The sequence below is a fragment of the Miscanthus floridulus genome, chromosome 18 (assembly GCF_019320115.1).
Source record: "Miscanthus floridulus cultivar M001 chromosome 18, ASM1932011v1, whole genome shotgun sequence".
Classification (NCBI taxonomy): Eukaryota; Viridiplantae; Streptophyta; class Magnoliopsida; order Poales; family Poaceae; genus Miscanthus; species Miscanthus floridulus.
In genome coordinates, this window is record NC_089597.1 from 36,089,342 (window position 1) to 36,115,758 (window position 26,417).

Here is a 26,417-nt window from a genome sequence, read left to right on the forward strand (position 1 = left end):
TCATTAGTTGAATTTTAAACTAATAACTTCTATCAATATCTATAATTACTACAGGCAAAGCTATATATGCAGGATGATCGGCTTGATTTTCTATTAGCACCAAGCCCATGATTGATGGCTGAAACTTAACAGAGTTTATCAAACTTGGTGGCCCTTTCAGTCCACCTAGCTAACTAAGGTTCCTGAGGTAGTTATCTATCTACATGCACACATATTCTATACAACATGTTGTAGGAGTGTCAAATATTCGTAAACAAACTAATCCATGAGTTCTAGGATCTATCAAAGTCAAAGGCAATGGATTCTGATGTCTCAATTATCTAATAACCAAACAACTCAACTGAAATACATGGAGTACGTAAATTTAGAGCAACAACTAATGTTGCTGATGAATCGATCATCAGCTGACTTCCCCTTATCTAGCATATTTTCTTAGAAACTATGCCCACAAAACATGTGCAGGTCGGCTGTAGTTTGCAAACATTATGTGAAGCAAAACGAAACACAGAGATAAGTTAGAAAATAAGTTCAGCTAGGGAACTCATACTCATTTATGTTGTACATCATTTTGGGATAGGGAGCAGAAATAGGAAGTTGAAATCATGACGTATGGAAGCAAACGAAAGACCTCCTATTTGGAGAACCAAAGACACATGTACTGAAGTAAATTAAAAACAATAAAGAAAATTAACCTTTAGGCAGCAGGGTAGCAGCTGACATCTGTGATCAGCTAAACAAACCTTGAGCGGTATAGAGGAGGAAGCTAGAAAATAAAATCAGGAGCTCATTAGACCTGTATTTATGAAAACTCTAAACATTTCAACTATACTACTGAATTCGAAGCACATGTGCTGTAGTAGCCGACGATTTTTTGGAAATGTTGTCGCTTGCAACAGAACATTGATTCAATTATCATGTAATAAAAACACTATGCATGGCAACCGAAAAACCAAGTAGATGTTGGTTCTGTCCTGCATGGAATGGCTAGCATGTGTGATGTAATAAACTGGAATGATTGTAAGGTAATATAATGCATGATAAAAGAAAAAGGCCTTACAGTTGTTTGACTTTATAGGACAAATAGAACAACGATGCATAGTGGGCCCCTTAATGGCAGCATGGTTCATTCTAGATGGTCAAAATCCTATAGCTCACATTGACGCAAATTTGCAGGAAAGCAGTGAGCTATAAATAAACAATAGTGGTATTGTTGTACAACTATTTATACAGCGTATATGTCGAGATAAGTCATAAGTGGGTCGGCAGCAGCAAGGAGCATGTACTGCACGATAGTTAAATAAGCATATTTGGACCAGCTCAAACTTGATACCATCTTCAATTAGAGGAACAGGAAACTGCGAAATCCAATAAGATATCCAAAACAATTTGGAATTTGATTCTGAATATCTTCACGCCATCTGAACACATATTACACCTTATTTGAACACAGAAAACAAAGGAAAGGACATATATATGAGTACATAAGTAGGCAGCATTTCGATCTATTATTATGAAATAATCTAAACTAACATCTAAGGGAGGCAGAGGAAGAGGATAACATACCAAAACGATGAACTGAACCCTAGGTGTCCTCCCGAGGATTGAGTAGGTGTTCCCCCTGGATGATTAAGGGAGCCCAACCTACAAAATAGAGCCATATTAGAATTGGCGTTGAAAAATATGATGACACAACAAATATCTTTTGATTTCATTTTGTGCATTTTTTGAGGTACACGATAGAGCGAAGGACTAACTGGATACATTTTGTCACTTTTTAATTGTACAGTATACGGACATTGTCCAATTAGTCAATTTGGTTGCATCATCTTAGACAGCAAGCAGTTGCATAGAAAATGTATCGTGAAATAGGTAGAACTGATAAAGGAGATGGTGCGAAAATACCAATAATCAAGAAACATGAACAATCTTCCTCTGAAATCATCAAATTCTCCAATGAAAACCGGCATGAACAAATTTTGTCATGGAGAGGCCTGCGTTGGCAGCTGCCACCTGAGAAAAGGTAACCACATATTACCTGAGAACCTGAAGACAAAAGGAAGGTGAACTAAGACCATTAGGAATTGATAAGCTAAACTTTGGGTGGCAAGCATGCAGCTTATCAAGCTCTCTAGAGTATTAGCACATATATTTAAAGTTAACTTCTGAGGCAAATATGTGGACTGCTATATCTGGAATGACCATAGACATGAATAGTGTAGCATGGCATATACAAAACTTAGGATCTTAGTAACAGTAACAACATGCTATTAGTATGATTCCCGTATACAAAGACCAAATTTGATAGCGCAAGATTATTGACATCTTAGTGTTATAATATGGCTGGTTCAAAAAACAAAAACACATACACTGGCACTGAGATATGCAGAAAAGAGATTGAGACTGAATTTTCTAGACTCAGTATCTGCTCCATGCACCGAAAAGAAACATTCCTTATTATAAATGAGCCATCTGGCAAGTTGCCAACCTGTGAAGCAACCGTGTTATGGTTTATCCTAACACAGTTCTGTTTTTAATCTGCACTATTTTCATTCAGCATCATATTTTAAAGGGAGGAGGGTAAGGCGGAAGTGACTAAAAAAATAAAGGTAGCAGAAATTTTGACAGGGTCCATCATGCAGAAAATTGTTTTGAACTCTCAAATATCCATTTCAGCGTTCAGAAAATTAAGCAAAGAAAGAAATAGGCGTTGACCATGTAATGTCCACCTAGCTGCATCGTCTGCGTCTTGGAGTCGGCAAAGCACTCCTTATTCCCCATAGAGTAATCTGAATAATGACAACAACCTTATGTAACCAAAAAAAAAAGGATTTCTTAGCTTGTTGGCAGAAGACTGAAACTCATTTTAAAATAGGGAAAAGGATCGTTAACTGAAAAAAACAGAGACCCCTACTTTAACAGCACACTAAAGTAACATGTGTGCACATTCGAGAAAGCACACATAGCAACATGTGTGCAAGTGTTGGACAAATATTTGTGGCAACTTGGCAAGGGGTTACAATATAACGAATGAGGAGAGAACAGATTCAGTAACTGAAGTGGTAATGAGTTCCAAGTTATTTGAAGCTGCAATTGAGAGGAAACAGAAGTAAATAAAATGTGGGTATAGAACTAAAGCCGTAACTGTGTGTGGTTAGCTACATCTAAAAAAGTGTGGGACTGAGCACTAATTGAGAGAACAAATAGCCTAGTTATGCAACTGTAAAATTCAGCTCTGGATCATGTACCATGCACCCCTAAATTCCTTGATGCATGTTTGCCAACTACCTCTTATGCTCGGAAACTCCAACCTTGTAACAAAATAACCAAAGGGACATTCTTAAACCATCGCTGGAACATATTTTTCATGGCAACAGAAGTAACCTGTGACCACATATATTTAGAATAAGCTAGCAACTCACACTCATATAATCATATTCATGGTAAGAGAACTCTTAAGACCGTAAAGCAACAGAATGTATCTTCATTAGTTGATATTGATCTAATATTAGGAAACTGTAACCATCCATTCATATTCTAGCTAGTTAATGCATTTTCATAACAAAACCAAAACCATCTATAAGCACAACTGTGACAGAGACACACGGTGTACTGCAGAAAAAGACAAATATGATATGAAACAACAGATCCTGTTAAGGCAAATATGAATATTCCTGGTAAGGCCAAAATACAAATGAAAGGTCAAAGGAGAGAATGCAGAGCTGTCTAACCTTCATCAGTTATGAAGTTAAACAGCTCTGTTTAACTATGTACACATGGTCGGTAACAGCTAGGAAAAAACATGAAGTAAGCCCAAAAGAAAGTTTAATTCTATGTCGGCACTAAATCTTTTTTGGTAGCCATAAAAAAGATATATAATGCTAACACTAATATGTGTTGCCTTTAAAACTGCATCAAGACCCTAAATCTTTTTGCTAGCCATAAAAAAAGATATATAATGGTGACACTAATATATCTTACCTTTGAAACTGACATCAAAACTAATAGCACGAGCAAAGCAAAGATGGTACACCTTAGTGTCTTGACATTTGTGTGTAATAGTTCCATGTAGACATGTCATCAAAAATCATGAGGACACTCTGTAGGACATCATACCTACAGAGAAGGGGTCACATGGTCACGGTATTAGCAAGTTATCAGTGGGACATCCATATATAAAGACAAACCGATACTCTGTAAAAAAACTGATATGTACTAATTAAGTTATTAAGTGGCGATAGATTAGGGGGGACTAAAACTTACTCAGCAAGACTACCTGAGGTGTAATGAGTTATGAAGCAAGCAGTTGTATTTACCTATGGTACACATGATGAGTAACAGGTAGGGAAAAACGTGGACCATGCCTAAAAAGAAATTTAATTCGATGTTGGCCTTGAATCTTTTTGCTAGGTGTAACAAAGGTATATAATGGTAATACTAACATGTTTCGCCCATGAAACCAACGTGTAATTTTTTTTTCTCAGTACATCCCTGTCAATGAACTTGCAAAAACCAATCAGCATACACGGCCACCACAATCCACAATGCACTGTGGTCTCTTTGGACATAATCAAGATAGGGATAAAAAAGAATAAATGGATAAAGTAGCAATTATCAATGTGACAATTTCTAGAGGAGGAAGGGGGAGCCGGCATCATCACTAAGGCACCTAGGCACATTAGTTGGCACACACCCAAAAAAAATAGACAGCACATCCCCATTAGATCGTTGGAAACAAAAATCAATAGCGAAAACAAAGATTGAATCAATACAAAAGGAAAAGATCCTGGACATATAGAATCCAAAATCAGAAGTAAGCACGCATGACCTAGCACAGTTTCGTCGAAGACGCCGACATGTGACAGCGATTGTTCAACAGATCAAGAGAGAGGGAGAGGGAGAGAGAGAGAGAGGAAGAGAAAGGCACCTAGGGTTTCATGGAGCACAGGAGAAGGCACGGCACTACGGGGCGACGTCGAGGAGGATGGGGGAGAGGTAGAAGTGCCGCCAGGCCCCACCCGCGCCGGCGCACCGCCCGCAGGGGCGCCGTCGCCTGGCACCCGCCGCCGGCTCTCGCGCCCTCCGCCGCATCAGGAGGGAAGGGGGGAGAGAGAGAGAGAGAGAGAGAGAGAGAGAGAGAGAGAGAGAGAGAGAGAGAGAGAGGAAGGGGAGGGCGAGATGGAGGTGAGAGGCAGGCGAGGGAGAGCGGCGGCGGAGGAGGAGGAGGGCGTCCGACACCGCCGCACCCCGGTCGCGCCCGTGGCCGTGTTCGCGTCGGGATGGAGAGGGAGAGAACGATGGAGAGAGAGAGAGAGAGGAGGGAAGACTCTAGAAGAAGTTGAAGCCGTAGTATATATTCGGTTGTCCGGATTCGGACGAGAAACGGGAGAAGCGGAGTATAAGGGGAAGAAGCCAACCAGAATCAAGAGAATCGGTCGTTTGCGAGAATCTGCTTCAAACGATCTGGACCATCGAACCGAAGATCCGATGGCCAGGAACATTTAGAGCGACGTGGACAGAGGTTCTGTCGGGAAACCACCGCGGGCTTGTCTAGGTAAATGTGCAAGGGAGACGGCTGCTGCAGATGAAGAGTCCCTGCGGAACTGCGTGGGCTCGAAGCTGTACCACATAAGTTTACTCATTAAAATAGCGGCAAAATACATTTGACACGTCAGTATTCGCAGATTTTGGCAGCTCTGACATGTAATCACATTTCACAATCTTGTCATCATAGAATACAACGTGGTTTTTGCGAGCTTGAAAAACATTAAATTGGGATCTAAGCATGAAGGAAATATAAGCTTATATGTGTAGCACCAAAACAATAAGTAGAGTCTAAGCATGGATGGGAATCACAGCAGCTAATCATTCACAACATATGTAGAACCTTACTGAAACCTGCACGGAAACATTCTGGTAGTGGATTTAATCTCTGAGGGGAAATATGGAGGCTTTTTTTTAACTGACAACCACTGTTGTTTACATGTGCAGTGGAAATATAGACAGAGATTCTATTTATCATAGAGAATGGTGACTGACATGTAATTAATTTGTGGGACATGAAGCAATGATCCTTTCCGAAACTTAATATCAGAACGACCTGAGGAAGTCCATCGAAGTCCATCTTTGTAAGGAAAAGAACACCAATTCATTGGCAGGGAGGTACATGAAGCTGTATGCACAGACAGGAAACATACACGGTAGGAGAGACCGGTGAAGAAGCAACCATACCTTGAAATCCCTGTAACAGACAGTTACTGTAACCATTGCCCTTCACAGCTTTTAAGACCTCTGCTGTAGCTTCGAGCAACCCTTAATGCAAGTAACTGCAAGAAATGTTTTCAGCAATATGTTATGAAACGTTATGAGCATGTATGACCACAGATGTCATTTCCAACAGACAACCAAAAATATACAAATGAGCAGTGCATGACTTTATGCCAGGAATAGTACTTAAAAACTGTTTTTGTAATGCCACTCACCTGAGGTTACTCTACCCATGAGTAGTGTCCTCTTTCTGCTATTTTTTCATTACATAACAATTCCCTTTGGTTGCCACTTTCAGGACTCAAACTTGAGCTTTGCTGTGAAACATGACCTATGAGTCAAAATAGGAAAACCAAGGGATTTGCGGGACTGGGACCACCAGCAGATGCTTAAATAGGTTTGACACTGATGGTGTCTCTTACTATGCCCTGGGTAGCCAAGGTGATGTAAATTAGGACTCTGAAACAGTAGCAACAATTCAGAGCTCAATAATTTATGACACTGATCTATGAACATAAACATAATGAAGAGGTCGCCATTCAATACTGAAACTAATCCACAGAAACCCAATGCAATGGAATCCTTACGTTTGATGATTGTCATACCATTCCACCTTTGACATGTATACCATGATAAATCTTGTATGTGGGAGCTGGCTCATCAATGGATAATGTAACTCTTCCCAGAAAAATCATGTAACTGTCCCAGGAAAGTCAATCTGGTCGCACCGAATAAAAAAACGAAGGTACGAAGGATGGAAAAGGCCTTTTATGTTCCAACACATCATAGAAGGAGCAAGTAAGCTTAAGAAGAAAGGAGAACAGAGCATGCATACACAGTACAAGACACCAGTGTTGGCCGAAGCCTATCTGAAAGATGATAAATCTGAACTCTCTTTACTGAATTGTCGTGGTAGTCTATTTATACAACTTTATCCATCTAATCCTATTACAGCGCGCATGCTGTAACAGTAACTAGATAACATATAGGGATGACTCTGCGCCGGCCTCTGCATGAGGCTACAGTGCTGTAGGTGAGCCGTACGGTGTCTGCACCTGCAGCGGCTACAGTATCACAGCAGGGGGCCAGTTCGGCGCCGTCTTCCCTTGCTGTGTGTTCACACAAGGAAGCAGTAGTTTATTCTAACAATTCTTTCCCTAAACCTACTGCTATCCCTTGTACGCCCTCCATGCCAATCATCTCCTTCCGCTCCGTGAGTCGAAGACGTCTGAGCAGCTTGGGAGGACGTCCGCGAGTTGTCGACCAGTTTCGACGAACTCGATGACGATCTGTCCTCCATCGACACAGTCCCTGAGGAAGTGGAACTTCACGTCGATGTGTTTGCTCCGGTCGTGCAGAACCGGATTCTTCGCGAGGGCGATGGCGGGCTGGTTGTCCACCATCAGTGCTGGTGGGTGAGCTTCCACGTCGGTCAGCTCGCCCAGCAGCCGGCGTAGCCACACAACTTGGCACGCCGCTGTGGACGCCGCTACGTACCCTACCCCGCACGTAGATAGCGCAACCACCTTCTGTTTCAGCGACAACCATGAAATTGGGGCCGACCCGAGGAAGACGAGCACGCCAGAGGTGCTCCGTCGTTCGTCGATGTCCCCCGCCATGTCTGCATCGCTGAACACAGTGAGCCGCAGCCTACTCCTGCCGGTCTTTGGGAAGATGGTCCCCTGATCTACCGTCCCCTTGACGTAGCATAGTAGCCGCTTCACTACAGCCCAGTGATCCTCTCTAGGATCCTCCATGAAGCGACTGATGTAGCCCACGACGAACGCAATGTCCGGCCTCGTATGGACTAGGTAGCGTAGACCGTCGATGATGCTCCGGTAGAGTGTTGCATCCACCTTCGCCGCGGTGCTGGCCTTCGTCAGCTTCAGCCGCACCTCCACCGGAGTTACACATGGCTTGCACTCAGCCATGCCGCTCCTCTCCAACAGCTTGGAGGCATACGCGCTCTGATCGAGCGTGAGTTCTTCCTTCCCCTGTCTCACCTCGATGCCGAGGTAGTAGAAGAGTGCGCCAAGATCGCTCATCTGAGCCACTATCTCACGCTTGAAGCCGTTGATGTCCTCCGTACGCGCGCCGGTGACGATTAAGTCATCCACATACCCACCGACGACGAGCTCCTTCTTCCCCTGTCGCCGCGTGTAGAGCGCGTGCTCGGTTGCGCACCGCTGAAACCCAAGCTCGCCCAGCGTGGCGTCAAACTTGGTGTTCCATGCTCTTGGGGCTTGTCGTTTAGCCCGTTTAAACACCGTGTAAACGCTACACGGTGGTCCGCCGTTTCCGTTTAATCACCCGTTTACCCCGTTTAATTGGCCGTTTAGCCCGTTTAATGGGACGTTTTGTCCAAATAATGGCTCAACGGTAGGTGACCGACTATTTACCGTTTAGCGTTTAGGAAAACACTGCTTTACGGTGAAACCTGGAGGTTGCCTGACGAAGACCGTCTCCGCCAGCTCGCCTTTGAGGAAGGTCGATTTAACGTCCAAGTGATGGATGCGCCAGTCCTTTGCTGTTGCTAAGGCTAGTAGCAAACGGACCGACTCCATACGCGCTACTAGCGCAAAGACCTCCTCGAAGTCTATGCCCTCGCGCTGAACAAAGCCTCGGGCGACAAGGCGCGCCTTGTGCTTGACAATGGCACCGAGCTCGTCCCACTTGACCTTGTACACCCACTTCAGGCTGATCGGACGGCATCTTGGAGGTGGATCGACGAGCTGCCATGTCTCATTTTCCTCGATCGCCTTCATCTCCTCCAGCATCGCCCATCGCCAGTTTCCGTCCCGCTCGACCAGTGCGACCGTGGCTGGTTCCTCTGCACTGACGAGCAGTAGCTCTGCGTCATTGAGCAGCCGACCAGCCAGTCCTGAGGGTTCTGTGCCACTGACGATGTCATCTAGCCTGCAGAACCACACCTCCTCACCTTTGTGGTAGACGTCCATGAACTCAGTGATGTCACTTGGAGGTAAGGCGAACTCGGTCAGCGTTGACGGAATTCCCTGTGTCCACCAGAGTGCTCGGTACAGTACTTGAAGTGCTCAGCACCCAAGGTTCAGTGCTCGGCACTACTTCTGGACTTCTCATCATAACTCCTGTAGTGTTCGGCCACACTGTAGGAGTGCTCAGCCTCAGTCTTGGAGTGGTCGGCACCACTGCAAGATGTCTTGGCTCCGCCACGGGAGTGCTCGGCACCCGCCCTAGAGTGGTCGCCACCACTGCAGAACCTCCCGGCACCACTCCTGGCGTGCTCGGCATCCCTCCAGGAGTGCTCGGCATCCCTCCCGAAGTGCTCGGCACTGCCCCAAGAGTGCTCGGCTCTGCCGTTGGAGTGCTCGGCGCTCCTCCTGGAGTGCTTGGCACCTCTTCCCCAGTGTCTCCACCACTGTGGATGACCAAGTGTTTGATGACGAAGGTGCTGGTGAAGCCACTAGCTTCCCCCGTGCTCGGACTGCTCTAGTCCCAAGCTGCCTTGTCTTCGAACATGGCGTCGCGCGAGACAAGCACCTTGTCTCCGTGTGGGTTGTAGAGCCAGTACGCCTTGGTACCCTCCATGTAGCCTAGAAACACCATGGGTGTGCTCCTGTCCTCCAGCTTGGTGAGGTTTGGCTTCATCTTCCTGACGTGGCCGATGCAGACGAATGGCGTCTTGTCCATCAGGGCCATGGTTAGAGCGTGGTTCAAGATGAACACCGCCGTGGTCACTGCCTCCCCCTAGAACCTTATCGGCATGCCTTTGGCCTTCATCATGGATCGAGCCATGCCGACCACCGTCTGGTTCTGCCTCTCCACCATGCCATTCTGTTGTGGCGAGTATGGCACGGTGTGATGTCGCACCACACCATGATTCGCACAGTACGCAGCGAACTCCACCGAAGTGAATTCGCCGCCATAATCAGTCCTCAGCACGCGAAGCTTCTTGCCGTTCTCGGCCTCCACGTGCATCTTGAACTTCTTGATCGTCGCCGCCGTTTCATCCATGCTCGTCAGGAGTTGTAGCCACATGTAGCGACTATAATCATCCACGAGTAGGAGGAAGTACCGCCGACCACCATTTGTAGCAGGCATGATCGGCCCACAAAGGTCGCCGTGGACAAGCTCGAGAGCGTCCTTCGCGTGATACTTGGCCGCCTTTAGGAATGGTAGCCGCCTCTGCTTCCCGGCCAGGCAGCTATCACACAGCTCGCCTTCATGCTTGATGTGGGGTAGCCCTTGGACCATCTTTTCCAGCCGACCAAGCACGTCGAGGCTGAGATGTCTGAACCGGGCATGCCACATCCAAGGTTCCTCGGAGTGCCTTGCCGCTAGGCACACCGGTTGCTCTACCTTTAGGTCGAGCAGGTATAACCGGTTCAGGGACCTCTTCACCTTGGCGCGAAGTCGCTGCTCCCGGTCCCTGATCCTAAGGACCCCGTCCTTGATCAGTACCTCGCTACCGCGCTCATCTAGCTGACCAATGCTGATGATGCTGGAACACAGCTACAGGATGTAATATACATCCGTTAGCGCGCGGTGCTCCCCGTTCTGGCACCTGAAGATGATGGTGCCGCGCCCTTGGATTGCCACCCATGAGCCGTCACCAAACTTCACCGTACCGGTAACATCATCGTCGAGCTCGGAGAAGGATTCCTTGGAGCTTGTCATGTGGTTGCTGGCACCAGAGTCTAGATACCACCGCTGCTCCTGGTAGGCGCCCACACGTCTGAGGTGGACTTGGACACGTGGTTCATCGAGGTTGACAGTCTTCATGGCCTTCCCAGGTCCTTCCACCGTCATCGCCTTTTCTCTCTCCTCGGCCTCGACGTCGTGCAGTGCACAGAACGTCGCCATCAGGATAGTGGCCTCATCCTCATCATCGGCTTGCGCTAGGTGAGTCTGAGCCTTCTTTTCCTACTTGTGGTTTGGGCACTTCCGTGCCCAATGGCCCATCTTCCCGCAACACCGGCAGGCGTTGGGGTCGACCTGCTTCTTCTCCGAAGAAGCATTGCCACGGCGCTTGCCATCGCCACCACGGCTGGAGGAGGCTGCCTTCCCGGAGTTCCTCCGAGCAGCCCACTCCTCTTCCGTCAGCAGGAGTTTCCCGCTGTCCTTCGTTGCTGTCGTCTGCTCCAGGCGCTCGTCCACCGCCCGCAGACGGCCTGTCACATCCTCAATGGTGAGGGTGAGAGAGCGATCTGGATGTACTTTGCCAGCACGGAGTGGAGGTACTTGGAGACCACCTCCTCTTCGTCGATGGTGACACCGTGGCTCTTCAGCTTGCTAATGAGCATCTGTAGGTGGAGGGAGAACTCCTCCACCGTTTCACCATTTTTGAACTTGAGGTTGGCGTACTTCTGCTTCAGAAGGTGGGTCGTTGCCTTCTTTTTGCGGTCGAAACCAACACGCATCGCCGCAATAGCCTCCCACGCCTCCTTAGCTGAGCTCTTCACCCCCAATGGCTCACTGTACTCCATCGGTACAGCAGTGAGGATAGCTTCCAACGCTGACATGTCATCTTTTTCATTGTCGATGCCCTTGTCAACAGCATTCCAAAGCCATCGGGCTCTGAGCTTGACCTTCATGGTCATCGACCACTCTCCATAGTTGGTGCGAGTCAGCGTTGGACAATTGGTGCCGCTGACCTCCTGCACCGTGCGAACAACGACCTCCGGTCATGGCTAGACAGCCACAACAGTGTCACTGTTGTCGCCCATCTCTGAACCACCCATCATCGCCAGCGGTTAGTTTGGCGACGACACTTGTATGGCTCTGATACCACTTGTTGGCCCACAGGATCACCGGCTTAGGTGAGTGAACCACTCACCAGTCTTGTCGAGCACCCGCTAGTATTGCCGAGCACCCACTAGCCGTGCCGACCACGAACAAGCGTTGTCCGTCCCCACGCACTATGGCTAGAGCTTGAAGAAGGGAGAACAGAACATGCACACACAGTACAAGACACTAGCGTTGGCCGAAGCCCTGTCTAAGAGATGACAAATATGAACTCTCTTTACTGAGTTGTCGTGGTAGTTTATTTATACAACTCTATCCATCTAGTCCTAATACAGCGCACATGCTGTAACAGTAACTAGATAACATAAAGGACTGACTCTGCGTCGACCTCTGCATGTGGCTACAGTGGTGCATGTGAGCCGTACGGCGCCTGCACCTGCACCTGCAGCGGCTACAGTATCACAGCAGGGAGCCAGTTCGGTGCCGTCTTCCCTTGCTGTGTGTTCACACAAGGAAGCAGTAGTTTATTCTAACAAGAAGCATAATACATAGAGCAAGGACCTATGCAGTGCAAACTTTTGCCCAAAATAAATCTATAAAAATAATGGGATTTCACAAAAGCCATGGTACGTAGCCGCTGCATGGTAAAGATGCAGATGGCATGGTGATGTGGTTGGGCACGGCACGGAGGGAGGGCAGACGACGGAAGCCCACCTTTGCTGGACGATGCAGGGCGCTTGGGAGATTGGCCTGGATGCTGCGGGTGAGGAAGGGGAGGTGAGGGATGGGTGTCCGAGGAAGGCAGAGACGACAGTACCAGGATTTGCTGGCGGGCAAGGCCTCGCGCGCACCGGCACGTGGGCTACGACGCTAGGGTTTTGCCCGCGATGGGGCTCCCGTGCTAGCACGGCACAACATCGGTCGCCCCGGAGCCGGGAAGAGGAGGGTTGGAGCACGCAGCGCTAGTAGTATCTGAGCGCGCCACGAATCGGAGCCGGCGAGGACGGAGTGGCGTTTCTGTGGCGGCGACGGCGCCGTGGTTACCAGCGGCATGGGCGCAACCTCGGGGAGGGGGGCTACTAGTGATCTGTGAGAGGGAATCGGAAGAGCACTGTAGCTAAGTCGCCACGTTTAGAGACGTCTCTCTCTCTCTCTCTATATATATATATATATATATATATATATATATAGAGGTAGATTTGTTCCACTTAGAAAGAATCGATAAATAGAAGAGACAGAAAAGAAACAGTTGCTTTTGGGCTGCAAGAATCGTGTAGGACTGTCGAGGAAAGATTTTGCAACAAGCCCGTTGAAGACCGAACCTCCACAGCCCAATAGAGAAAAGAGCGCATCCCGCTGGGCTGTGCGGGATCTCGCTCCCGTTTTCTCTCGGCAGAAACAACAGCTCAGCAGAATACAGTATCAACCAAGTCAAAGATTCCCGCAATTGGAGCTGTTGGCGAGAAGTCGCGACAGCGATCGATCGCGCGGCCTTTGTTTGTGTCCCTTATAGACGACGGGCGGTTCGTCCGTTATCTGCTTCGCTTGGAGGCTCCGCCGCCGCCTCCATCTCCTCCTCGTCTCCTCGCCGCGCGCGGGCCTGTACGTTCTCGCCGGTTCTGTACTATGCCTTCATGTGTGTGTTCATTCAATCATTCACACACGCCGCAGATCGACGATGGCCGCTGGCGGCGCCGGCGCGTGCCCTCCGCCGGGGCTGGGTTTCGGCGGGGAGTACTACTCGGTGGTGGACGGCGTGTGCAGCCGCGACGGCAGCTTCTTTGGCGGGAAGCCGGTGCTGGCGCAGGCCGTCGGGTACGCCGTCGTCCTCGGCTTCGGCGCCTTCTTCGCGCTCTTCACCTCCTTCCTGGTACTTTTATTTACTTTGTCCCCCCACACTGATGACTGATGAACGTCTCCATCGCGTGCGAGACTCTCGCTTGATGATTCTTCTCTGGTGCTATTTGGCGTGCGCATTGCATTTCACACACAACGACCATTGCTAGCTTGCATGATTGGTGTGGTGGTAATTTTTCTTTTTCTTTTTTCAAAAAAAAAAAACTATGTCAATGAGAGCATGAATTTGCACGAAAAATTCGGAAAATCTACCACTCGTAATGCCTAGGTCAATAAAAGCAACTTGAAAAAACTCTATATAGAAAACGATTTTTATACAAATGACTCTCGAAATGATGATTTAGAGAGTGATATTTAGAAAAGCATCTTAGAGATACTTTAAGGGGCGTTTTTGCACGAACTCAAATAGTGGGAGATGCAATGAATATTCATCTTTGCACGCGAAACTAACTCTAATCCACTACTAATGTAAGGCGCCGACTTTGCAATTTGAGCTTAGAAAATAAACAGTTGATGACTTGTATTTCGATGTGGCCTGATTCCGTTTTACCGAAAATATGGGCAGGATCATGCGTGTGCGGAATTGAATGAAGCACCAAGTTGCACGTGCGCCCGATTTGACTTTGGATTATTTTTCGTTTCCTAAAGTCAAGTTTGGTTTTTCTTTCCGCAACAGTGACCGTGATATGATATATGCCTAAGCACCATGCACCAACTATACATAAGAGATTTAATCAAAGTTTGACTGTGTGAGAACGAAAGCTAAACTATCGTACAGAAATTGCGTTTGTCCTCGCCGTCGCGTCCCTTTCGAGAGTTACAGACAAAATATAACTGACGCACGAATTCCTTTTATTTTTGTAACTAGGACTTTTTTATATAATAGCAAATGTGTCCGTACGCTACAGTGGAACTTACAACTTTACTCAATTATATGGATAACTAGCGGCTTAAAGATTTAACGATCATGTCATGCATTCTAATTTATCCTACAACGGAATTAAAACTTTGCTCAATTATGTAGATGACTAACGGCTTAAAGTTTTAACGATTATGCCAAGCATTCTAATCTATCTTACAACTGAACTTGGTACTATGCGATATGCGTAGATGTACGCTACTCTAACTCGTATATGTATAGGTATGACAGACTTAGATTTATTTAATGATTGTGTCATGCGTTTCAATTTGGTTTGCAATTAGACTCTGCATCATGCCTGCTAACTCGTACGACCACTACAGTGCGGACCATGAAAACATTCATATTCCAATTTGTTTGAGGATCTTTTTTTTTTTGTGAGACAATTTGTTTGAGGATCAAACTCTACATCTTGTTTGGACACGCTACTCTAACTCATATAGCATCGGTATTTGGGCACTTGTTTATACTTGCTTTATGAGACAAATATTTGATCATGGTAAGATGTTAAAAGTAGTATTCCAGAAGAATGACAAATATGTTTCATATATGTTTCTGAGTCCCAGACTGCAAAAGGTCACTCATGAAGTTTTAAGAACCGTTTTGACTTCGGACAAAGGATAGAACCTTTGAAACTCATGAGATTCTTATGGGAGACTTTTTTCCATATGAATCTGTACAATTTCCTCGATAAAAGCGCATTGTTTGTATTTTTAAATTCTTATCTTAATTACAATAATGCGTAAATCTTTTATGTATTCGAGATTTTTTTTTTATAGAATTTATAAGATGAGGTTCAACCTCACAGAAGAATTTATCTGGGTGTGTCTTTCTTTTCTAATTAATGTGTTCCATCCAGGGCCCAATTTGTTATGGAAATAAGGGTAAAAGAAAGAAGATCCCAAATTATTTGATTTCGAAGGAAAAATAATGCATGTACGAGTGGCATGCAATTTATAGGATTATAACCCAGTGCTCCTGCAGGTGTGGCTAGAGAAGCGGTATGTGGGATCGCAGCACACCTCGGAGTGGTTCAACACGGCTGGACGGAGTGTCAAGACTGGCCTCATCGCTAGCGTCATCGTCTCCCAGGTAACATACTCACTCTACTGACACATGCTCATTTCCCTTGATTTGTTTGTCTTCAGTTTCAGTCACATACTAGCAGTTGGAATTAGCTAATGAATTCATGGAATGGATCAATGGATCACGCGTCGAATCGAGCAGTGGACATGGGCGGCAACAATCCTGCAGAGCTCGAACGTGGCGTGGCAGTACGGCGTGAGCGGCCCTTTCTGGTACGCCAGCGGCGCCACCATCCAGGTGCTCCTGTTCGGAGTCATGGCCATCGAGATCAAGCGCAAAGCGCCCAACGCGCACACCGTCTGCGAGATCGTTCGCGCACGGTGGGGACGAGCGGCGCACGCCGTGTTCCTGGTGTTCTGCCTCGCCACCAACGTCATCGTCACGGCCATGCTGCTGCTCGGCGGCTCCGCCGTGGCGAACGCGCTCACGGGCATCAACGTCTATGCCGCCAGCTTCCTCATCCCGCTTGGCGTCGTCGTGTACACGCTCGCGGGCGGGCTCAAGGCCACGTTCCTCGCCAGCTACATCCACTCCGTCGTCGTGCACGTCGTGCTCGTCGTATTCGTCTTCCTCGTCTACACCTCCAGCCACCGGCTCGGCAGCCCCCGGGTGGTGCACGACCACCTCACCGTCGTGGCTAGCGCGGCGCGGGACTGCTCCGCCCCGCTCTCGCACTCGGACCAGGCGTGCGGCCCCGTGCACGGCAACTTCAAGGGCTCCTACCTCACCATGCTCAGCTCCGGAGGCCTCGTCTTCGGCATCATCAACATCGTCGGCAATTTTGGCACCGTATTCGTCGACAACGTAAGCCTAATCTACATACATTCAGGAATCAGGATATGGTACGTACGAATCAATTCCATTTGTGTAATGTCATGCTCGCGGTGCAGGGCTACTGGATGAGCGCGATCGCTGCCCGTCCGTCGTCGACGCACAAGGGGTACCTGCTGGGTGGGCTGGTATGGTTCGCGGTGCCCTTCTCCCTGGCCACCTCGCTGGGTCTCGGCGCGCTCGCTCTGGACCTCCCCATCACGGCAGCCGAGGCGGCCAAGGGGCTTGTCCCGCCCGCCACTTCCACCGCGCTCATGGGCAAGTCCGGCTCCGTCCTGCTCCTCACCATGCTCTTCATGGCTGTAACATCGGCCGGCTCGGCCGAGCTGGTGGCCGTCTCCTCCCTCTGCACCTACGACATCTACAGGACGTACATCAACCCGGACGCCTCAGGCGAGCAGATCCTCCGCGTGTCCAGGGCCGTCATCTTCGCCTTCGGTTGCCTCATGGGCGTCCTGGCCGTCATCCTCAATCTCGTGGGCGTCTCCCTCGGATGGATGTACCTGGCCACGGGCGTCATCATCGGCTCCGCCGTCATCCCCATCGCGCTGCTGCTGCTGTGGAGAAAGGCCAATGCCTTGGGTGCCATCCTCGGCGCCGTCACGGGCTGCGTCCTCGGCGTCACCGTCTGGCTCTCGGTCGCCAAGGTGCAGTACGGGCGCGTGGACCTGGACAGCACCGGCCGGAACGCGCCGATGCTGGCGGGGAACCTGGTGTCCATCCTGGTGGGCGGGGCGGTCCACGCGGCGTGCAGCCTGGCGTGGCCGCAACACTACGACTGGGAGAGCAGCCGGCAGATCACCACGGTAGAGAGCGTCGCCGCCGACAGTGACCTGGCGGAGGAGCTCAAGGAGGAGCGGCTGGTGCACGCGAAGCGGTGGGTCATCAGGTGGGGCGTGGCGTTCACGGCCGTGATCGCGGTGGTGTGGCCCGTGCTGTCGCTACCGGCGGGGAGGTACAGCGCCGGCTACTTCACGCTGTGGGCTGTCATCGCCATCGCGTGGGGCACGGTCGGGTCGGCGGTGATCATCTTCCTGCCGCTGGTGGAGAGTTGGGACACTATCTGCAAGGTGTGCGAGGGCATGTTCACCAACGACGCTGTCTACGAGCGCCTCGACGAAATGAACCTGCGCCTCAAGGCCATCATGGCGGACATGCCCGAGGCGGAGGAGCGTTACCAGGAGATGCAGAAGAAGGGCCTTGGCGCCATGGAGATGGTGCATCCTGCATCCAGTAACCGCCCGTCCATGGTCGCCAAGGACGATGGAGATGATCTTTCGCGGGCTTAAGATCAAATATTAACATTATATTCTTCCGTATTGATGAATTCGCAGATTCAGTATATATCTATATCAGTATCAGGCTAGCGGAAGCTAGCTTTGTGTATCTCATACGGCGTAGTGTTTGTACAGGCAATAAATCTCGAACTGAACGAACCATAAACTTGTTTGATTAGTTTGTACTATAGCCAGCTTGTCTATATTCTTGCTCTTATATTTGGCTAACGTCACAACCTTGATGGATGGAGTCCACCAGTGCGACCTTGACCTATGGAGTCCAGTGCACGTACAACACGGCTATGTCACGCATTTTGCAAAGAAGCTCCTTGCAAAGCTAGGAGCAGGCCGAGGATGACAACTCGTGCTCCCAGACGAGGCGTGGAGGGTGCGTTGTACAGGGTCGTCACCTCCAACTCCAAGTGACGAGTCATGGATCCAGGCATCCAGCTGTGGCACACGGGGGAGCTGCACACAAAAATCCTTGTACCCACCCAGCATATATGTTGTCTGGGAAAGTGTAAACCGAAGGCAACTTCAGTAAAATACATGTTTATCGTCACAAACTCACAATATTTTATCTTGAGATTCGTGCATTAAGTACTTCTAAAGAAAAAATTCTTGCATTTGGCAGAGACTAGCAAACATGCCCGTGGGTTGCAACGGAAGAAAAAAACTATCAAATATTCAAGAAAAAACAGTGATCGGAATGATACATACCTATTTATGTGTATGCACAAAATTTTAAAGCTATAGTTTATTTTAAGATGAGTATTACATCAATAATATAAGTTAATATTGGCAATAATATGACATTGTCCTATTAATCCAATATCAAATTTAAAATATATTTTTGATATTTTTTTCTCCTATTACAAAGCAGAGAAATATTTACTTGTAAATATATCATAATTTTAATTTCTTAATATCCATATGCAGGTACAGTTAATATATGAGTTCCACGACTTCACGACTTCTTTGTAGACCCATAAAAAGTTACAATTCTAATATTGGATCAAAATCAGCAAGAAGTTAGTTGTTGACGTGTCAAAACTCAAAACTTGTTTGTCCGCTGATAATTACAACTGGAGTTCTCACTCCATTTTTCACATGCTAGCCCTCATTGGGAATTGTACCAGACCGAACGGAATAACAAATTGCTCAAGCTTTCAGTTTACATTTCATTAGTTGGACCATGGCTAAACCAGATTATAATAAGTTTTTAATTAAAATTTCAAATTACATGTATTGGTGGTGAAAATCTCTGTTTTTTAAGAAAGAGGATTCAAAGATCCATGGTATTATATTTATTATTATTATTTGTTTTTGGCATTTATAAGAAAAACACAAAAAATAGAAGAACTTAGAACCGAAAGGTGGTGGATGTGGATAAAATAGAAAATAGCAAACATACCCGTGCGTTGCAATGGAACATGATACTTCTTGATACTTCATACTATTGTTAGGCCAGTCTCAACAGGGTTTTCATCAGAGCTTTATAGGCATTAAATATGCACCATACTGATGAAGAGAGAGATGATAAAAATTTCATAGGAGTAGAGAGAGTTTTATGGGAATGAAACTCTTCTGCAATGTTTCTAAAATATGGATGTGTTGGAAGCTAGGACATGAAACCCCAACTGAGACTGACCTAGACGCAAGTTGTTCTAACTCATGAATACAGATCTTGAGTCTAGGTCACTTATGTGACATAGAAGGTGTAAGGGAAGGGTAGAGGTGTCTTATCGGACTTGGATTAGTTTACATATGGAGATGGACCTGAGGTGAGTTTCTAGAAAGAACTGAAGAAGAAATTTTCATTCTTTAATATTCTATATGTAAATATATGTACATAGATATAGATTAAACTGGATGATAAACTGCTCAAGATTTCAGTAATGATTTAATTAGTTAGACTATTGGTTGATTAGGTTATAATAGTAATAAGTTTTTTTCCTAACCAAACTTATATTATAACAACTTAGCGATTGAAATATTTATTTATTTGAGAAGAATAATGAGTTTAAATACCAAAATACAATATTTATTATTTATTTACTCTATTTATAAGAAGAAGAAACCAAAAAAAAAAAAGAAAACACAAAAAATCACGGAATTAACAAGGAAAAGGGAAATGGAAAAAAGGGAATTAGGGAAGGACCGAGAAGAATAAAGAGTTCAAATACCTATAATACAATATTTATTATTTATTTATTCTATTTGTAAGAAGAAACAGGAGGAAAAAAGAAGAAACACAAAAGTTATGGAACTAAAAGGGAAAGGGGAAATAGGAGTTGAAAATAGAAAAACAAAAAACGAATTGTGGAAGGGCACGGACGGGCACAATGTTTTTCATAGAAGAAACAAAAGTTTCAGAAGAAGAAACCGAAAAAGAAAACACAAAAAAGTCACGGAACTAACTGTGGTGGAACCGCCTGAAATAACATGTTTTCGAAGACGCTCGTCTTCCACTAGACACTAAACACCTCGAAACTGAGCTACAGCGGACAGTTTCATCGAGCACACCCTAAGGGAGAACATAAAACAATCCACGTTTTACATCTAGAATCCAATAATGAGTACGAGCTTACAATACTTAGTCCATTTCTTATAACAAGAGTTCTTGGAAATTATTTATTACAATACCGAGTTCCGAGTGCGATAATTAAACAACGGAATGAAAATAAACATCTGGCAAAAACGATACAATGATCTGTTTGTGCCCACCAGAAGAATCCTCCATACAAGAGCTACTCCTCGAGCTACACCTACAACATGGGTAAAATAAACCCTGAGTACACAATGTACTCGCAAGACTTACCCGACTAGTGGAAATAGTTTTCCGACTCTCAAGGATACGATAGACAATATGTGTTTGCTTTTTTCTTTTTGTTTGCGAAAAACATTACTAATAGTTCATCCTTACAGTCAAGTTTTATTAGCAGTCATGATTACTTCATTAACTAACCATTCTAGGTAAGCACATGTTCTACTTTCAAGCAAGGATTAAGCAATCAGAATCATTTCACCATCTTTCATCTTTCACTTCTTACTACGGTGCTAAACCATAGCCAAGTTATACCGTATCACGGAAACGGCAATTCGAGAACCAATGTATCCTAGCTAGGTACCCCGAAACACACGTCATGTTTGTACCCCAAGCAGAAATAAGACCAACCCATTCCACTCCTGTCACGGGGTCTAGGTCCCCATCCAAACTTGGACTCCAAGTCCCCACACTTGAGACCCGGTCTCAGTATGGTGCTTAGACATCCACCTTTCTCCACCTCCAATCAGTCGGTCTAGAAAGAGCCGAAACCCACGACAAGAGCGTAACGAGCCTTCTCGCTCCCATAAGCAAGTATGTGCTCAGGATAATAAATCTATGACCTGACTACCATCCACAGCAACGGATTGTCCTTAATCGACAAGAATAGGAAAAATAGTGTAACCAAGCTAAGCCCTGTTGGTCGTAGGACACAACATGTTACACCCACCAATACCCATACCATATACCTGCCCTGTCTCCTTATTTTCTTTCATCATTTTATTATGAGAGTAATAATAACCTCCTATTATGAGCAACGGCATGTTACTCACGCTACCGATGACCTAAGCATAGCATCTACTCAAACTTGCACTAGTAAAACTCTTAGGACAGGTGTATCTATGCATGTGGTTTCTAAAAAAATCCTGTAACGTAAATGCACAACACATTTATATACAGTGAATTATAAAATAGAGGTTATATACAGGGGCTTGCCTTGGGCAGGCTCGGTGTCAGCTAAGTCAGTCAGTGGTGGCTCTAGGACCTTCTCCTACACGAGAATCTCCTCCTTGTACTCCTCGATGATCTTCTTGAACTCGTGATCGCCGGTGGTCATGATCTCTACCAACTCATTCTCTACATGCATGCGATGATGATGCAACACTTAGCATTTAGGCAACAGCAACTCTTAGACTAAGAATATGCATGCTAAGCTACTAAGCTAGCTCTAATGACCAAGGTACTAAGCTAACTATCATCTTTATGAAGCAAAGTGTCGGGTTCAACTAACAAACACCTAGCTTTATAAATGAAGGATATATCTTTATTTCTATTGATGATTTAATGTATATTGAAATAAAGAGCATTTAACTACCCTAATGTTTAGTCTATTCTAAAGTCACAAAAATTACAATGAGCACATAATAATACAATGAAGCTAATATAAAAATTTTAGGACTAAAACTATCAGAGACTAATACTAGGGTACCCGAAGAGGAGGAGCTAATGGTCATCAACATTGATTCATCCTAGCAGTCAAGAACGCGACTACGGCTCCAACCGGCCCCCAGGTGCGTGAACTCTGCCTCACCCGACCTCGAGGCCACGATCTCTGTCTTGCTCGACCCCTTGGGTGCGAGCTCTACCTTCCCCGACCTCGAGGTCACGATCTCTGTCTCGCCCGACCTCTGGGGGCAGGCTCCGCCTTGCTCGACCTCGAGGCCATGATCTCCGCCTCGCTCGACCTCTAGGGGCAGACCCTGCCTCGCCCGACCTCTGGGGGCAGGCTCCGCCTCGCCCAACGGGGACCCATACCACCGCCAAACCACTCCAGGTCCAAAGCGTATGGGCCTGGGTCAAAGGTCTGACACCGGGGAAGAGACTGGCATGACTCGGTGTAACCCGTGGCCATGATGGGCCATACCTCTGGATTCACATCAAGAACAACGTCGGACGTACCAGTGTTGTTTTGCCTAACCCTCGTACGAACGATGACAGGCGCGTCAGTTCACGATGACGTCCGTCGGGACGAAATGGAGCGCCATGACCGGTAGACGACGCCTGCACATGGCGTCAGTGATGAATAGGGCCATGACTTGGAGCTGTCCCTATTGACATCTATAGGATCAGCGGGACCCGCATGAAGAAGAAGAAGGACCTAGCGATCCTGAAGGCCTTCTTCTTTCTCTAGTTCTTCTCCTTTTACTCCGTTGTAACCCGCGCTTTCCCTTGGCCTATAAAAGGGAAAGCAGGGCGCCCCATGAAAGGGACCGATCCATCAATCATCGAGACCCAATCAATCCAGATCCACACAAGAGCACGACACGAGCACTCGGTTGAGCAGCAATCGAGCTCTCAACACCCGTTCACTCCTTTCACCAGAGACTTGGGATCATTTCCCTCTCTCGCCTATCTGTAACCCCTACTACAAACTTTCAGTGATAGTAACATGAGCAACAGCGATGAACTAGATGTAGGGACTTTCTGCCCGAACCAGTATAAACCTCATATCATCTAAGCACACCATCCGAGCCAGACACACAATACTAGAAATTTACTCATCGGTGGTAACTCGAAAAACCGACAGTTGGTGCGCCAGGTAGGGGGCTTTTGCATGTCTCAATGTCGACACTAGGCCTCGGATGGCTAGTCACATAGTCAACTGGGTCCCAAGCACGCACGTGTGCTTAGGGAACTTGGACTTCATCGTTACAATGGAGGGAGAGTTGGTGCAGGCTCTCACCACCGTCCAACCTCTCCACTCTGCCGGCCTCGACGCGATTGCTGAGGCACTCAAGGAGCTATAGCTGCACGCACCGAAGGCCCACGCCCCCAGGAGCGACCACCTCCTCGACTTCGATTATGGGAGGCTAGAGCACCAGCTCGGCGCCTTCCTGGGACCCTGACCATCCCGAGAAGACCTACGCCACCTCACCTTCTCATTCACCAATGTCATGACATAGCTTGCTAGAGGAGAACCGCTCTCCCTGGAATACCTCGTATGGAGCGCCCTGACGACGCTCCCGTCTGGTCTACACAACGCCGCCTTGTGGCGCAACACACTCCCTCATCCCCTATGAACAACAAGTTCATGGGGATGACAGAATATGTCATGGAATCTTTCCACGACCGCCTCATAGGAGAATCAGTGTCGCCCTCCAACTCTGACTCTAGAAGGGGGAGCCATCACCCCTCTCATAAATGTTTCATGTTAGGTACCCCCAAGAGACACGTCGAAAGCATCCACAAGGGAGAGGCTAGCCCAATGAACAACTTTGATGACGAGGTCAAGAGGGATACAAGGGCCCTACCTTGCCTATGGGTGGAGTAGCTGAAGGCTCGGCACCAAGAGCTCGAGGAAGCACGACTCCATCTTGAGCAGGAACATGCGGACCTTGAGTGAGAGATCGAGCACCACAAAGATGGCAGGCGTGTGCGCACCGTGGCCTACAACGTGAATTGGAGGATCATCGAGGATGATGAAGCCCTCCACACTTCACCCCGGTGAGCCAGAACATCGCTGCTGTGGTGGCCTTGCTCTGGGGGCTTCCAAGGCCCGCGACGCCCGAGGATTGATGGGCCCACCATGAGATTCGCACGCTACTCAAGCATGCGGCGGCGCAACAGGCCAAGAGCTCATTGTCTCGATGACATGAGCTCAACACTAGCCAATGCATGCCCTTAGAGCGACCCAACATGGACATGTTAGTCCACCAGGCGTAGCAAGGTGGCAAGCCATGCACCACGGTCTTGGTGCATGAGCGTCTCAGCAGCAACCGTGACGCACGTGACACCCTTGATGCCCGTAGGTGTGCCCATGGCGATGCGAGGGAGGGGGCTAGCCATGGCTACCACCCTCGTCGTGGTGGACGCTACGACAATGGTGAGGACTAAAGCTCGAGACCTGACTTTCTGGGCCCTTAGGCCTTTGGCCGACACATCCTCAATGCTGCCTTCCCATCGCGGTACCGACCGCCGACCAACATCCCAAAATACTCTGGGGAAACGAACCCCGGACTGTGGCTCAAGGATTATCAGCTTGCTTGCCAAGTCGGTGGAGCAGATAATGACAATTTCATTATCTGCAACCTTCCATTGTTCCAAGCCAATTTGGCACGAACGTCGTTGGAACACCTTCCGCCCAACCAAATCTAAAGTTGGGCGAACCTAAAAGAGATCTTCGTGGAAAACTTCTCGGGCACATACGCGCGTCCTAGGAACCCCTAGGATCTCAAAAACTACCAATAAAAGTCTAAGGAAACTTTTTGTGGGTACATCCAACGCTTCTCCTGGCAGTGCAACAAGCTGCCCAACGTCACCGATATCGACGTCAGAGGAGCCTTCCTGTCTAAAACCACCTGCGAGTCCCTGGCTCACAAGCTAGGATATAAGGGGTCGTGAATCACCAAGGAGCTCCTCGACATTGCCACTAGCCACGTCTCGAGCGAGGAGGCAGTCGGAGCGATCTTTGACCACCTCAAGGGTAAGTCAAAGCGGGACGAGCACGCCGGTGAAGGCGCCTCCAATCGTCGCAATAAGAAGAAGAACAAGCAGTGGCATGAGGGCTCGCTCGTGGCCACCACCGATCGCAAGGGGGGTCAAAAGCCCACTGAGGGTACCTTGGACCACTTTGAGAAGCTGCTCGAAGGGCCATGCTAGAACCATGCCTTCCCTATCAAGCATTTATACAAGGACTGCGGTCTCATGAAGCGGTTCTTGTCTAGAGGCTCCAACAAGGGGGAGCACAGGAAGGACCCCAAGCTGGCCATGAATGACACTGAGGGGAAGGACGGTGGATTTCTAGCACTAGATGGCTGCCTCAAGATCTTTGGAGGGTCAGTAGCCTATGACTCCATGCACCTCTAGAAGCTTGCACGCCGTGAGGTCTATACGGCCGAGTCAGCCATGCCTTCCTTCCCTTTGATGGTCGGAGTCTGCCATAACCTTTGATTAGACCGACCACCCAGAATGTGTTCCACAGCTAGGAAGATATCCGCTTGTGGTCGACCCAATCATCAGCATGAAGTGGCTCACTAAGGTACTGATGGATGGAGGCAGCGGCCCCAACATCATGTACATTGAAATGCTCGATGCCATGGGCATTGACCGAGCGCGCATCCAACCGACTGAGGTGCCTTTCCATGACATCGTTCCTAGAAAGCAGGCCGTGCCACTTGGATAGATCGATCTGCCCGTCACCTTTGGGGATCCGACCAACTATCAGACGGAGACCCTTACCTTCGAGGTCATCGGGTTCCACGGGACCTACCACGCCATCCTAGGACATCCATGCTACGTGAAGTTCATGGCCATCCCCAACTACACCTATCTGAAGTTGAAGGTGCTGGGTCCATGCGGGGTCATCACCATCGGCACTTCTTTCCAGTGTGCCTACGAGTGCAAGGTCGGGTGATGTGAACACGTCGCGGCAATTGTCGTCTCCGAAGAGCTCACGACCATCAGGAAGGAGGTCATCAAAGAAGCACCCGATCCCAAGTGGTTGGCTAGATCTTTTGAGCTTGTGGAGGGCGCCAAGGAGGTCCTCATAGACCCCAGCATCTCTAAGGGCAAAGTGGTGCGCATTGGCACCACACTTTCCTCCAAATAGGAAAGCATACTCATTGACTTTCTCTATGCCAACAGAGACATCTTTGCGTGGAGACCCTCGAACATGCCAGGCATTCCAAGAGAA

General features: G+C 47.8%; 1 protein-coding gene and 1 long non-coding RNA gene across 2 annotated transcripts; one reads left to right on the forward strand and one right to left on the reverse strand.

The window, feature by feature from the left end:
- Nucleotides 1–289: 289 nt before the first annotated feature.
- Nucleotides 290–2,787, reverse strand: LOC136523111 (uncharacterized). The gene is made up of 4 exons (XR_010776101.1): nucleotides 2,713–2,787; nucleotides 1,903–2,043; nucleotides 1,564–1,641; nucleotides 290–763 (listed from the first exon to the last, which is right to left on the reverse strand). It is a non-coding gene; the product is annotated as an uncharacterized lncRNA (long non-coding RNA).
- Nucleotides 2,788–13,458: 10,671 nt separating this feature from the next.
- Nucleotides 13,459–18,177, forward strand: LOC136521355 (urea-proton symporter DUR3-like). Its single transcript, XM_066515086.1, has 5 exons — nucleotides 13,459–13,590; nucleotides 13,660–13,858; nucleotides 15,749–15,856; nucleotides 15,992–16,654; nucleotides 16,741–18,177. Exons 2-5 carry the CDS (start codon nucleotides 13,667–13,669, stop codon nucleotides 17,968–17,970), a joined length of 2,193 nt encoding a protein of 730 aa, XP_066371183.1. The 5' UTR covers nucleotides 13,459–13,590; nucleotides 13,660–13,666; the 3' UTR covers nucleotides 17,971–18,177.
- The last annotated feature ends 8,240 nt before the right edge of the window (nucleotides 18,178–26,417 follow it).

Coding starts and splice junctions, on each gene's coding strand:
- LOC136521355 (XM_066515086.1), top strand. CDS start 13,667: ATGGCCGCTGGCGGCGCCGGCGCGTGCCCTCCGCCGGGGCTGGGTTTC. Junction 13,859..15,748: donor CGCTCTTCACCTCCTTCCTG/GTACTTTTATTT, acceptor GTGCTCCTGCAG/GTGTGGCTAGAGAAGCGGTA. Junction 15,857..15,991: donor CTAGCGTCATCGTCTCCCAG/GTAACATACTCA, acceptor CGAATCGAGCAG/TGGACATGGGCGGCAACAAT.